The following is a 13,181-nucleotide window of genomic DNA, read 5'->3' on the forward strand; positions in this document are numbered from 1 at the left end:
CGCCCCCGCCCAGTCCGGAGCAGCCGACGCTCAGGGTTGGGGACCACCGCCCCCGGAGCTGCTGGGGCCCGCCCGCTTCGCCCTGGAGATGTACAACCGCGGCCGGGCTGCGGGGACGCGGGCTGTGCTGGGGGCCGTACGCGGTCGCGTCCGCCGGGTGAGGACTCTCCGAGTTAGGACAGGCCAGGCCTGCTGACCTGAGGGGTGGGAACCTTGGTCTAGGCTTGGGATTGGGGCCAGGATCGCGGAGAGACGGAACTGGGAGGGCGGCATGGGTGAGTGAGTCTGTGGGCTCGGTGAGGGACTGGTGAGGAGGGAGAGGCTACACCAGTTTCACTCGCCCCTCCATCCAGGCGGGCCATGGGTCTCTGTATTCCCTGGAGGCGACCCTGGAGGAGCCGCCCTGCAACGACCCCACCGTGTGCCAGCTCCCTGTGTCGAGGAAAACCCTGGTGAGTGATGGGGCTCCTGCAGTTTACTGCCCCACACTCAAGTGGGGTAGCAGTTGGGATGATGGGTCACGTCAAGAGGCAGGGACCAGAGGCAGCAGCTACTTTACCTTGAGTCACTTCCCAGGCCCCCAGGGCCTGTTCTGAAAGGGAGAGTGGCCAAGTGTTGGCTCTGTTTCACTCTCCATTGTGAGGGTGGTTGTCTTGGAAGTGGTCTTCATTCCAGGAACCTCTAGCTCCGTCTTGTCCAGACCTTGCTCCAATGCCAGCCCCTAGACTGGCTTTTCCCTCTTCCTGCAGCTCTGCAGCTTCGAAGTCCTGGATGAGCTAGGAAAACACATGCTGCTGAGGCGGGACTGTGGCCCAGTGGTTACCAAGGTTACAGGTGCTGGGATAGCCCAAGGGTGTTGGTATGGCCCAGACCAGACTTCACTCAGGGTTCAGCCTTGATTTTCTCCCTGTTCCAACCCTATCCAGATGACGGAAATGAAGCTTTAAATTCAGGCCTTCCGCTATTGACCAAGGATCCACTGTCCCAGGTGAGTAGTCCGTATTTGAGGAGCCAGTGGTTAACCTTATCCTCTTTTCCCTTCACCCTGGAGTGGGACTTCCTGATCAGGCTGAACTCCTTATAAAAATCCTTCTGCATTTCTAGGACTTTTCTGTGAAGATGGCCTCAATCTTCAAGAACTTTGTCACTACCTATAATCGGACATATCAGACTAAGGAAGGTCAGGACTCAGCCTTGGCTATACCTGTCCCAATCAGTTAAGGGCCTTTCCCCGAACTTAGCACCTTGCTGTTGGGAAGAGGAAGGACACAAGAGGCAGTGCATCCTTTCAAGGACCTCTAAGTTCCTGAATTCTTGCCCAGCCTTCCAGCCATCCCCAAATACCTGGCCTCTTCTCCTACCTTATCTTTCTGGTCAGAAACCAGGGGCCTCCATCACTCTGGGGAAGGTGGGATGGGAGAGAGGCCTGATGTTCTCTTTTGGAGGCCCCCTGACACCATGGTCTTTCTCTCACCTCTCATGGGTGATGCCCTTTAGACCCTGTTTTGGTAACTGATTTCACACTTGTGAAGTCAACATTCTTTGCCTCCCAAAGTTGGTCATACCTCCCACTCTGTCACTTGCTGGTCTGGCCCGCTACTCCTACCTGTCCTGGGGTTCTGTCCTTAAAAAGAGCTTCAGGTCTAACCCAGAGCCCACTTGCTGTCCTGTTTGTTAGCCTGACTGCCCCTTCTTTTATGATCTGTCTGGGTCTGAGCCCTTCCTCTCCTGCTCCTTGATCCTCAGAAGCCCAGTGGCGCCTGTCTGTTTTTGCCAGTAACATGGTGAGAGCTCAGAAGATCCAAGCCCTGGACCATGGCACAGCTCAGTATGGGGTCACCAAGTTCAGTGACCTCACAGGTAGGAGTGGTGACCAGAGCTTTCATGGAGCCTAGAAGAGATAGGACCTGCTCCCGTTGCCCCTGGTCAGGGTTGTCTTGGCATACTCTTCCTCCCTATGCCCTACCATCTTTGTCTACAGAGGAGGAATTCCGCACCATCTACCTGAATCCCCTGCTAAGAGAGGTGCCTGGCAAGAAGATGCACCTAGCCAAGTCCATAGGAGACCCTGCCCCACCTGAATGGGACTGGAGGAAAAATGGGGCTGTCACCAAAGTCAAGGACCAGGTTAGACACTTAAGTGATGAGAGTGGGACCTGAGTATGGCATGGGGCTGGGGAGGGATCCAGCCTTGACTCTGCCTATTTCTTGCAGGGCATGTGTGGCTCCTGCTGGGCCTTCTCAGTCACAGGCAATGTGGAAGGCCAGTGGTTTCTGAACCGGGGAACCCTGCTCTCCCTGTCTGAGCAGGGTGAGCATCCTGCTCCAGCCCCTCGTCCCCAGACCAGCCTCTCTGGAGGGCTCCTCTGGACTGGCCTTCTGTATCCTAGAGCTCTTGGACTGTGACAAGATGGACAAGGCCTGCATGGGTGGCTTGCCCTCCAACGCCTACTCAGCCATAAAGAATTTGGGTATGCACTGATGGGCTCAGGAGGGGTAGCAAAGCCACTTCTTTTCTTGCAAGAAGTCATTTCATAAGGGGGAGAGACATGAGTCACACAGAACTGAGAATCACATAGAACTAGGCTCAAGTCATCTTCTTTTTAAAATTTTTAAAAAAATTATTATTCTATTTTTTTTTTTATTTTTTAAAGTTTGCTATAGGGCATATATGCACATGAGGGAGAGAGAGAACAAGCCACCAGGTCCAAGACTCGAACCACAGTTGTCCATATGGGACTCCAGTGCCATAACCACCATATCACCTGCTGGTCTCACTAGGTTCAGGTCTTAACACTGACTCTTATTGACTGAAGACTTTGGGCAAGTCAGCACGCTCAGAATCTTGTTGCCTCATCTGTGAAATGAGACCCATGCCCACCCTGTAGGATTGTTAAAAATATCAAGCAGGGAAATATATGTAAGATGTATTTTATACACACACACACACACACACACACACACACACACACACTGCTCTGCAGGGGGTCTTGGTATTTTTGCTTCTTGGAGATTTGTATATCTATAATGCTGCTAACCTAGGTAGCAACACACCTCACCCGTGAGGGGAGGTTTGACCTAAACTGGCAGTTCATTGCAGTGATGGGCTGCAGTGGCAGATGGATGAGGGACTCAGGTGGCTTCGTAGAGACTGCCCTTGGAACCTGATGGGGTTGGGCTGGATTAGGAGTGGACTGTCCCAGCAGGACAAGTCAAACAAGGTCAGGAGTCCAGGAATGCAGCAAAACTCATCTCTTCCACTTTTCTTGCTGATGATTGCTCCCCTCTCTTCCTTGCCTCCCCTAACCCTAGTTGTGTCACTTCTAATGAGAGCCATGGTCTGTGACCTGGGATGGATGAGGACTGTGAGACTTTGTAACCGACTTAGCACGCTTCTCCCAGGTGGGAGCAGGCAAGTGTGTGGTAAACAGAAGTCTGCCCTTTTTCTGTCTTCTAATCCCCACTCCAGGAGGGCTGGAGACAGAGGATGACTACAGCTACCAGGGCCACATGCAGGCCTGCAACTTCTCCGCAGAGAAGGCTAAGGTCTACATCAATGACTCAGTGGAACTGAGCCAAAATGAGCAAAGTGAGTGAGGGGTGGGTTGAGGCAGGCCAAGTGGGAGCTGGGGCCCAGGTGCCCACTGATGCTGCCCCTCCCCATCTCAGAGCTGGCAGCCTGGCTGGCCAAGAAGGGCCCAATTTCTGTTGCCATCAATGCCTTTGGCATGCAGGTAAGGCCTTGCCCCTTGCCTTTCTCCCCTAGCTCATTGACTCTTCTTCACCCTCTCCTAGAAGTTGATCCCCCTACTCCTTATTTTTCCCCCAGTTCTACCGCCATGGGATCGCTCACCCACTCCGGCCCCTCTGTAGCCCTTGGCTCATTGACCATGCCGTGCTGATTGTGGGCTATGGCAACCGTGAGTTCTACTGCCTGTCTGTCTGTCCATTAACACAGGTCACGGGTTGGACCATAGTGTCTTAGGACCTCTAGAAAGGGAAATCGGGAATGCATAGGAACCCTGTTCCTACTACCTGCCTCCCATGGGCAGGAAAGCTCAGGTGGTGGGAAGTTATGGACATGTAATGTGCTTAACGTGGGGCTAGGGATCCCCCTCCATCCCTCCCATGTCCCAGAACTAGTCAGGTCTTTACGAGGATAGTAGGTAGGTACCTCTTGCTTTCTGCTCTTTTTTTTTTTTTTTTTGAGAGGTTTTTGCTATAGGGCACGTGCGCTCTCCAGACAGACAGAGAGAGACATAGAGACAGAAAGCGAGAAATCACCCCCCGGGGGGGGTGGTCACGCCGCAATCCCTTCTCCTCCATTCTCCTCTTGGGATCTTGTGTAGCCCTTGGCTCATTGACCATGCCGTGCTGATTGTGGGCTATGGCAACCGTGAGTTCTACTGCCTGTCTGTCTGTCCATTAACACAGGTCACGGGTTGGACCATAGTGTCTTAGGACCTCTAGAAAGGGAAATCGGGAATGCATAGGAACCCTGTTCCTACTACCTGCCTCCCATGGGCAGGAAAGCTCAGGTGGTGGGAAGTTATGGACATGTAATGTGCTTAACGTGGGGCTAGGGATCCCCCTCCATCCCTCCCATGTCCCAGAACTAGTCAGGTCTTTACGAGGATAGTAGGTAGGTACCTCTTGCTTTCTGCTCTTTTTTTTTTTTTTTTGAGAGGTTTTTGCTATAGGGCACGTGCGCTCTCCAGACAGACAGAGAGAGACATAGAGACAGAAAGCGAGAAATCACCCCCCGGGGGGGGTGGTCACGCCGCAATCCCTTCTCCTCCATTCTCCTCTTGGGATCTTGGGCACGCACGCACACGTGCCTGGCATGAGTTTTAAGCCACTGGGTCTGGGATGCGAACCGCAGTTGACTACGTGGGAGTCCAGCGACATAGCCATTATGCTAACTGCTGGTTCCCTGCTCTTTTTTTTAGCACCTGTCACACAAGTACCTAGCATCTACCCACTGAAGATGTTTGAAGGGTGCAAAGTGCTTGAAGCTCTGACTTGAGAATTGGGGGCTTCTGACTCCTTGTGCCCTGTATTGCTTCCTAGGCTCTGAGGTTCCTTTCTGGGCCATCAAGAACAGCTGGGGCACTGACTGGGGTGAGAAGGTGAGTCTTGCCTGCTTGGCCTTTGGCCCTTTAGCCCCTGTCCTGCCCTAGTGCCCTCACCAAGCCTTGTCTCCCCAGGGTTACTACTATTTGCATCGTGGGTCCGGGTCCTGTGGGGTGAACACTATGGCCAGCTCGGCGGTGGTGAACTGAGGAACCCACCAGTTCAGGACCTGGTGCTAACCAGAGCAGCCCCTTCCCCAGCCTGACCTGCATGCCCAGGCCCTCCCCAGGTGGCACAGCTGGCTGCGGGATGGGCACTGGGCTAGGGGCACAGCCCTGTTCTTCCCCCTCACTCCCATCCTGAAGTTCCCCAACCGCACCTTTGCTGAATTGTGGTAGCTAGGAGGATCTCAGGGTGATGGATGACGTCTTGGCAGCTGGAGCCAGGGCAAGAACTCTGGGCTTGGGTAAGGAACAAGAAAATATTCTGATCTTAAACCCAACTGTATCTTCAGGAGGTTCTGGCTTCTCATCCTGGCTTTCCTCTGTCTGATGCTATAAATTTTCTGGTCCCCCTGGATTGGAGATAGTGTCCCCTTCCATATCCAGGCAACTTATAACCACCCTTTTCTAACAGCAATAAAGAGGTGTCCTGGTCCCCAGTGTGGTGTGAGTGCTCAGTCTCTGAGGGCAAGGAGGGATGGTCAGTGTGGGAGAGTCAGTCTGCCCGGGAGTTTGAGGGTTCAGCTTCTGCTTCAGGAATCAAGAGAACACAGGAGAGGCCCACAGATGGATCTTTATTTAGAAACACTTGGGTGGCTGTTCACTGAAGGCCCTGCTCTTAAGACATGGATGGGATCAGCCACAGGGAGTACTCTTTCTTGGTCTTGCTAGAGAACCTCAGGCATCAAGGTCAGAGGTCACTCTCTCCATAGAGGGCACTGGAGAAGGCCACGTAGTCCAGGGCTCCAGCGGGAGCCCCAGAGCCCTTGTAGTGTGTCATCCGGCGGATGCAGTATTCAGCCTGCTCGGCGGGCAGCTCCCGCCGCAGCTCCTCAGCAGTGATGTAGTTCTAGGGAAGAAATGGCCTTGAGGCCCACCTGTCCTATGCCCTGCCCTGGCCTGCCAACCACCTCCATTGTCCCAGGCTCACCTTGTCTCCTGCCAGGATCTTAAAGGAGGCCACAACCTGCTCAGCTGTGTCAGTTTCAGCTGTTTCTCGGGTCATGAAGTCGATGAAGGCCTGGAAGGTCACGACCCCGGTGGCATTGGGGTCTACCATGGTCATGATGCGAGCAAATTCTACTTCTCCCTGCAGAGATAGAGGCCAGGCCCTATGCTCATGGGTACTAAAGCCAGGAGGGCTCCTGATGTCCCCTCCTAGGGACTCCAGCTTGGCTTGCACAACTTCAGTGACAGGGTACTCCATTCCCCCTGTTGGGTGTAGGTCCTGACTTGCCCTGGCGCCATACCCCTCTCTCTAGTGCTGTTTCTCTGAGGTAAAGCTCAGATTTTGGTGTCAGAGAATGAGGTAATTTATCTCTTGGAGCCTTTGCTATCCCTGTGTGGATGTGATAAGGAATAAAGGAGATGATGAACATGAAGGTGGAAGGTCCACAGTAGCTGACAGTGTGATGGAGAGGCCATGGACAGGACTCCTGGGCGGGGCTGGAGGGCACTCACCAGGTCGTAGCCCATGGAGATGAGGCAAGCTCGGAAATCGTCAGGCTCCATCATCCCATTCCGCTTCTGCAGGGAGTGACTAGGTGTCAGGCTAAGTCCCCAAACCCACCAGCCTCCAAGTCTCACACCACAGGGTGGGCCTGCTGACCCGGTCAAAGTGGTTGAAGGATGCTCGGAATTCGTTGAGCTGCTCCTGGCTCAGGCCCTTGGCATCTCGGGTCAACACCTGGTTCTCCACCTCATTGATGGTGCGTGCAATGGAGGTGAGCAGCTGCTCCCAGCCCACACGGATGTGCTGGAGGGCAGAGAATAGGCCACAGTCAGTGGATGGCCAGCACCCGGCCACTAGCTCAAGCTTCGCTCCCAACCGATTGTGTGATGGTGGGCAAGTCCTCTCCCTTACTGGGCCTTTGTCCCCATCTAGGGGTTCCACTGAACACCCTCCAGCAGCCCTTTGGGCCTTCAAGTTTGATGATTTATTTTGCATCAGGTATTGACTAACCAGCCTGGGCATTTCTGGCCTGACTTTAGACTGCTTTGTGACTCTGGACACGTCACTTTCCATGATTGAATTTCAGTATCCCTATGGGTACATTGGGGAATCTGGCCAAGCTGAACTGGAGACCCTACTAGGACAGATGTGCTCTGTCCAGCAGTGGTGGCCCCAGGCTTCCCCAGCCAGTGCTGCTTGCGCTCTCTTCTGAGGGGGTGTGGTCCCACCTCCATGCTGTAGACAGTGTGCTTATTGTCGAACACCAGGCTCTCCTGCAGCAGCTGGTGGTCGCCCTCCAGCCGGTCAATGTTGCTCTTGTAGTTGATGATGTTCTGCTCCTGCTGCCGCAGCCCAGCCATCTGCTCCTCCAGAGAGCCAGCCAGCCCTGCTGCCAGCCGCCCCACCTCCTGTAGGGGTATCCAGGCAGGATGAGGCTTCCAACTCCCAGGCCTCACTCCCTCAGGCGGGCCCCACTAACCAAGCCCTTACCTCCACCTTTGCCTGGATCCAGGGTCCCACAGCATTAGCCTGGGCTGCAAACTGTCTCCGGAGCCTCTCGTTGACCTGCTGCCGTGCCAGCTCTTCCTGCAGTGTCTGATCACGACTGGGCACTAACTTTCGGACCTGGGAAGGAGGGTGGTTGTATCAGAGCCAGCTGTGTGGGCTGGGAGATGGCATTGAGGAGAGGTGAGACCCAGCCCCTCAAATCTCAGTATAACAGGTGGTTTTATACGTGCGAGATTTAATTCTATTTCACATCAGTCCTGACAGGAAAGCGCTGCTGTCATGGCCATTATACAGATAAGGCCAAGACAGGCCAGGTGATTGATCTGATACCATGTGGAGTCTGGCAGACCCCAGATCTGAAGACAGACTTTATTCTCCATATCTCGACACACCTGAGGTTTCAGCCCGGTTAGTGTGGAGGAGGGAGTTCAAGATAGGGAAAGAAAAAAGGAAAGACTGCAGGTAGCACTGACCGTGTCCCACTTGGAGTTGATGTCCTGGGGGCTGAGGGTGATGTAGGGGTTGGTGGAGCTGGGCCGCAGTCCATATGTTTGGCAGATCTTTTGGATCTCACCCTGGATGCCCAGTATGGCCCCTCGCTCCCGGTCAGCCTCAGGCAACGTTGCCTTGAACTGCTCATGTGCCGTCATCAGGCTCTGGAAGCAAAGTCAGGAAGCATCATCAGTGCCCTAGGCTAGCCAGTGTTCTGGGTGTGGCTAGCACGAGAACCCAGGTCTCTGTCTCCCATCCCAGTCCTTGGGACCTGGGGTTTTCCTCCCATTCCGTTTCCCCAAGAGCCCAGAGGAGTGGCTGACAGCTTTCTGGGCAACCCATCCAGCCTGTGCTTACCTGGGTCTCTTCCACTGAGTGCACCAGCCACACGTCCTGCAAGTCCTCCACAGCTCCATCCAGCCAGTTGTTGAAGGGTGCTGCTCGCCGGGCAAACTCCAGCTGCAGCTGGTCTATGGTCTCCAGGAGCTTCTCCATCCGCTAGGAGTTGCATGGAGAGTCGGTCAGTGGCCAACCTGGCAAGCCAGGCCTCATCTTACTGTCCCTCCCCACAGTTGCCTGCAGCCCCACCTCTAGTGCATCCCGCCTCTTCTGGGTCAGTGTGCCCAGGTTGTCCCACTGGTCACAGATGGCCTGGCAGCGGCTGTTCACTGAAGCCGCCTCATGGTAGTCCAGCTCACTGTGGAAGAGAAACAGGGCGACTGGGGACACAGACCCTGGGCCAGATTTCCTCCTGACTACCTCTCAGGGCTAGAAACCGCATTCAGGGTGGTGGTGAAGGCACAAGGGAGGTGGAGGATAGAGAGGCCTTTCCTACAGGGGGTCCTAGCTTGTTCTTGTGGAAAAGGAGGGCATCCTCGGGCCCTTAGTTCTAATCCCCTGAGATGCTTGGCTGGAGTAGGGAGCACCTGGAGTTTCAGGAAGGGATACAGGTGAAGGAGCAGGTTTATAGGTGATGGTGGCAAGATCAAGGCTAATGGGGAAGGTTTTGGGGTACTAAGGGGCAGAGTGAGCACGGGGTTTTGTGGGGTAGAGTGTGAGCAGCTGAGCCGGGTCTGGAGATGGAGATGGGGTGCGGGAGCAGCGGAGTGAGTTGTGATGGGGAAAGCCATGGGTACCACGCGAGGTCACCAAACTCGGAAGAACTAAGAGTCTGAAGGAGGGCTCTAAAGAATAGCGAGGGGCAGCTGTTGCCAGGGGCGGGTCGAGCAGCGGGCCACGCCTACTTAAGCTCCTGGGCTAGCGCCGCGATGTGCTCCACGCGATCCTGATGCGCCGCCAGGTCACTCTCAAAGGCCTCATGGCGCCGCAGCAACGCCCGCACCTCCTGTAGCGAAGCCGACTCGTAGTCGCGATGGCTAAGCATCTCCTCCTTCCCTGCTCGGAGAGAGGCCCGGCTCTGGTCACCCAGTGGCGGCCGCTGCAGGAGCACGCGGTTCAGGCTGGGTTGTGTGACCATGGAGCCCGTCCTACCCTAGTGCTTTGCTCTTAAATGCAAACGTGATAAAATTTAGAGAAGTTCCTGTTCCACTGCACGGCCAGTTAACGATGTCAGCGTTCCCTGACCCAGCATGTGGGCCTTGGTACAGTTTTGAAATGATTTTATTCAAGTTGGTTGAGTCCCTGGCATATTCACCGTTTCTCTAGTTCCTGGCAGTGGGCCTGCCACTAGATAGATTCTCAATGAATATTTATTGGATGAATGAATAACGACTTAAAAGTGCTCTGTGAAAGATCATTACCAAATTATGCAAATAAAAACGAACAATGATAAAAGCGGTAGCAACCATGTATTGAATACCTCTGCATTTCATAGAGGAGGTAACTCAGGTTTAGCAGCTTAGAGACCTCCCCAGGGTCATTTAAGTAAATTTGAGGAATTCTTATTATACGAAACGATTATTATTATTCATTATATCCATAACCCATTATTAGTGTTTGTTAATTATTTTTAGGCAGGACTCAGTCACTTGTAGGATTAAAATCTCTGACAGAATACAGAGTGAACGCTTTTATATACAGTGACATGTTTGTCTAATGCAATATTTTAGCATCAACATACTTTGAGTATCACATAAGTGATGTTAGGTTTAGAGATGAACTCACCTTGGGTGACCTGCTGTTATACAAGTACACCTGCTACAAATACAACCAACAGGCTAGAAGACAAATTAATCAAAGCAGACCTACAGAAGGCCAGAGCCAGGAGGGAGGGGGTACAGAGTTTACAGATAAGGAAAACCATGGTCTGAAAGAGCAGCCTAAAGAGAGACAAGGCTGCACCACAGCGAGTCAGAGCAGGGCTAGAAATGTGGTCTGCTTCCCTGCAGAGCAACTGCCCCTGTCCTGTGCATTTTACTAGAACCCCCACGCCTCTATTACTTTCTACCCCAGGAATGAGTCCAGCCCCCTGAGCTTTACCTACCCCGGGTCCAGGCTTCATGCAGGGAGGCCTTCTGCTGGAACTTCTCAGCCAGGTGCTGGAGTCGCTGCAGGCGCCGGATCTCCGAGAGCAGCCAGTCCTCATACCCCTTTTCCACCTGCTCCAGCCCCCGCCATGCATTGGCGATGTCCTGTGGGGTAGGCAGAGGTCTCCTCCATCATGGTTACCCATTGCACAGATGGAGACAAAAAGCCCAAGGTCATCTAAGGAATACAGGTCGAGCTGGAGCCACCCCATCCCCAGCCTGGCTCACCGAGACCAACTTGCCCTCGGAGGGCATGAAGGCAGGTCGGTGGCTCAGCCGCAACTTGGTCTGCAGCGTGTTGAAGTTGATCTCCAGCTGGCACTTCTCCTGAACGCGGGGTGGCTTGTGCAGGCGCCGGTAGTCCCGAAAGTCTTCCAGCTTGCGTTGCATGGCACTCATGCTGGGCTCACCCACACGGTTCTCCAGCCATGGGACAGTGCGGCGGATCCACTCCAGCAGCTGCCAAGGCCAGACAGGGGCAAAGCTAGGAGCTCTGAGCTGACCTGCCACCTCACCCACCCTTCTCCACCCACACCCAGGCTATAACCAGAGGGCTGGGCCTCAAGTACATGGAGGTGACTTTCACAACTCTAGAGGACAGAGTAAGATAGTCCCACTCGTGAGGCAAAGAGTAGGATGGTTACTTTCTGAGTCCAGGGGTGATAATAGGTTGGCACAGAGCAAAGGCATGTGACTACATATGAGGGAATGGATCGAGAATGAGTGAATGAATGAATGATGAGCAAATCAGTGAATGATCAGAGACTGGATAGGCACAAGGGCAGGTGATAAGGAATGAGCTCAGGAAGAGGATGGGTGGAAGCCAGGGCTACTTGGAGAAGGAGGCTCTGTGGGCCCATGGTTGAGTTACCAGTTGGGAGAGCATGGCAGGAGGGGGGCTCTCTGGCTCCAGACTCACCTCACTGGCAAGCTTCTCATACTCCTCCATCAGCTTCTCATTTTCCTGGTTCACAGCTAGCACCTTGCAGATCCTGTTGGCAGCTGTCTCCGCCTGTGGTGGGGTGGGCAGAGGGCTGATATTAAAATGACCTGCCAGGGCCAGCAGGTGGCATGGTGGTTAGGGCGCTGGACTCCCACATAGCTGACCACAGTTTGAGTCCTGGACTCAGTGGCTTGGCTTGCTTTCTCACTTTCTCTCTCTCTCACTCTGTCCCTCTCTGGCCAAAATAAGTTAATTAAATGATTCAATAATTAAACACCCCTGACCCAGCCTCTTTTGGTAAAGCCCTTGAACACCTGGGCCCATGTGAATAGAGGAGAAGATGGAGAACATCTCTCAGGCAGGGAAGAAGCTTCCAGCTAGAGGCCTCTGCTCCTGAGTTCCTTAAGGAATGGGACCATGGCACCCCTGCCCACATGGTCTGGCACCTGCACCTCTAAATGTTGGGATGCTGCCAAGGTTAAGCCTTCATATCTGCAAACCTAGCCTGGGCAGCAGCAGTGAAGCCCCTTACCTGCTCGGCCCCAGCAAAGGCATGATAGAAGCAGGAAACATAGGTCATGATGGCCTTCTCATCTGGCTTTGGGGTATTCACAATGTCTGGGGAGGGAAGCAAGGTGTATATTAGCCAAACCAGGAGTGGAGAATGGGCTCATGTTCCCACCCAGACAGAGAACGTCTTTAAGATGGAAGGAGGTGGGGACATCTAGTTAAAGCCGCCAGCTACCAACTCCCCCAAGCTGAGTATCTTCCTCTTCCCTGAAGCCCACTCTGGTCACCTCAAGGCCCTGTATCCTCCCCCTATGAGGGAGTGGATGAGTGAACAGATACTTTGGCCATCATAAAAGACCAGGATGCCAGGATCCTCTAACCATCCTATAATTCTGCCTGCCTGTCTGTCTATCTGTCTGTCTGTTTTACAAGTCCGTGAGGTCTTCAGGGGCCAGAACAAGTTCTCCTCCATCAGGGCCCATACAACCAAGGTACCACACACAGCATGTGTTCAGAAAATGTTGGGGAACGAGCAGGTAGTGTAATGGTTAAGTTGCTGGACTCCCAGTAGTTGACTGCAATTCGACTCCCGGACCTGGTGGCTTAAAACTCACTCCAGGCGTGCGGGTGTACATGCCCAAAATCCCAAGAGAAGAATGGAGGAGAAGGGACTGTAGTGTGGCCATTCCCCCTGGGGGGTGATTTCTCAGTTTCTGTCTCTCTGTCTCTCTCTCTCTCTGGTGAGCACATGTGCCCTATAGCAAAAAATCTAAGAAAAAAAAATTAATTTAAAATGGGGCTGGCAGGTGGCATGGTGGTTAAGGCACTGGAATTCTCACATGGTCAGCCATGATTCGAGTCCTGTACCTGGTGGCTTACTTTCTCACTCTCCTTCTCTCTCTGTGTGTGCCTTTCTCTGGCAAAACTCATGTGAAAAAAAAAACAAAAAAAAAAAAGAAAAAAAAAAAAAAAACAGAACACCAAAGACGCGACAA

General features: G+C 53.5%; 2 protein-coding genes across 2 annotated transcripts in view; one reads left to right on the plus strand and one right to left on the minus strand.

Moving 5' to 3' along the window:
- CTSF (cathepsin F) lies at positions 1–5,734 on the plus strand (the record flags this gene model as incomplete). The annotated part of the gene is given in 14 exon segments (XM_027769391.1): positions 1–157; positions 354–452; positions 750–834; positions 927–988; positions 1,105–1,180; positions 1,747–1,860; positions 1,982–2,127; positions 2,215–2,311; positions 2,391–2,471; positions 3,470–3,589; positions 3,670–3,734; positions 3,830–3,920; positions 5,071–5,129; positions 5,208–5,734. Coding segments are annotated over 14 exon segments (1,327 nt in total), but the record flags the coding sequence as incomplete, so codon positions are not given.
- A 251-nt stretch (positions 5,735–5,985) lies between these two features.
- ACTN3 (actinin alpha 3) overlaps positions 5,986–13,181 on the minus strand; it is a 14,854-nt gene continuing 7,658 nt past the window's right edge. Inside the window, exons 8-21 of the mRNA XM_006171324.2 lie at positions 12,209–12,294; positions 11,653–11,745; positions 10,962–11,192; positions 10,691–10,838; positions 9,492–9,642; positions 8,836–8,944; positions 8,605–8,745; positions 8,229–8,411; positions 7,738–7,872; positions 7,476–7,655; positions 6,904–7,050; positions 6,756–6,821; positions 6,226–6,384; positions 5,986–6,144 (exon numbers count right to left, since the gene is read on the minus strand). Coding sequence (XP_006171386.1) covers positions 5,986–6,144; positions 6,226–6,384; positions 6,756–6,821; positions 6,904–7,050; positions 7,476–7,655; positions 7,738–7,872; positions 8,229–8,411; positions 8,605–8,745; positions 8,836–8,944; positions 9,492–9,642; positions 10,691–10,838; positions 10,962–11,192; positions 11,653–11,745; positions 12,209–12,294 — 1,988 coding nt within the window. The remainder of the gene's footprint in view (positions 6,145–6,225; positions 6,385–6,755; positions 6,822–6,903; positions 7,051–7,475; positions 7,656–7,737; positions 7,873–8,228; positions 8,412–8,604; positions 8,746–8,835; positions 8,945–9,491; positions 9,643–10,690; positions 10,839–10,961; positions 11,193–11,652; positions 11,746–12,208; positions 12,295–13,181) is intronic.

Source organism: Tupaia chinensis, unplaced genomic scaffold (genome assembly GCF_000334495.1).
Source record: "Tupaia chinensis unplaced genomic scaffold, TupChi_1.0 Scaffold149501_1, whole genome shotgun sequence".
NCBI lineage: Eukaryota > Metazoa > Chordata > Mammalia > Scandentia > Tupaiidae > Tupaia > Tupaia belangeri.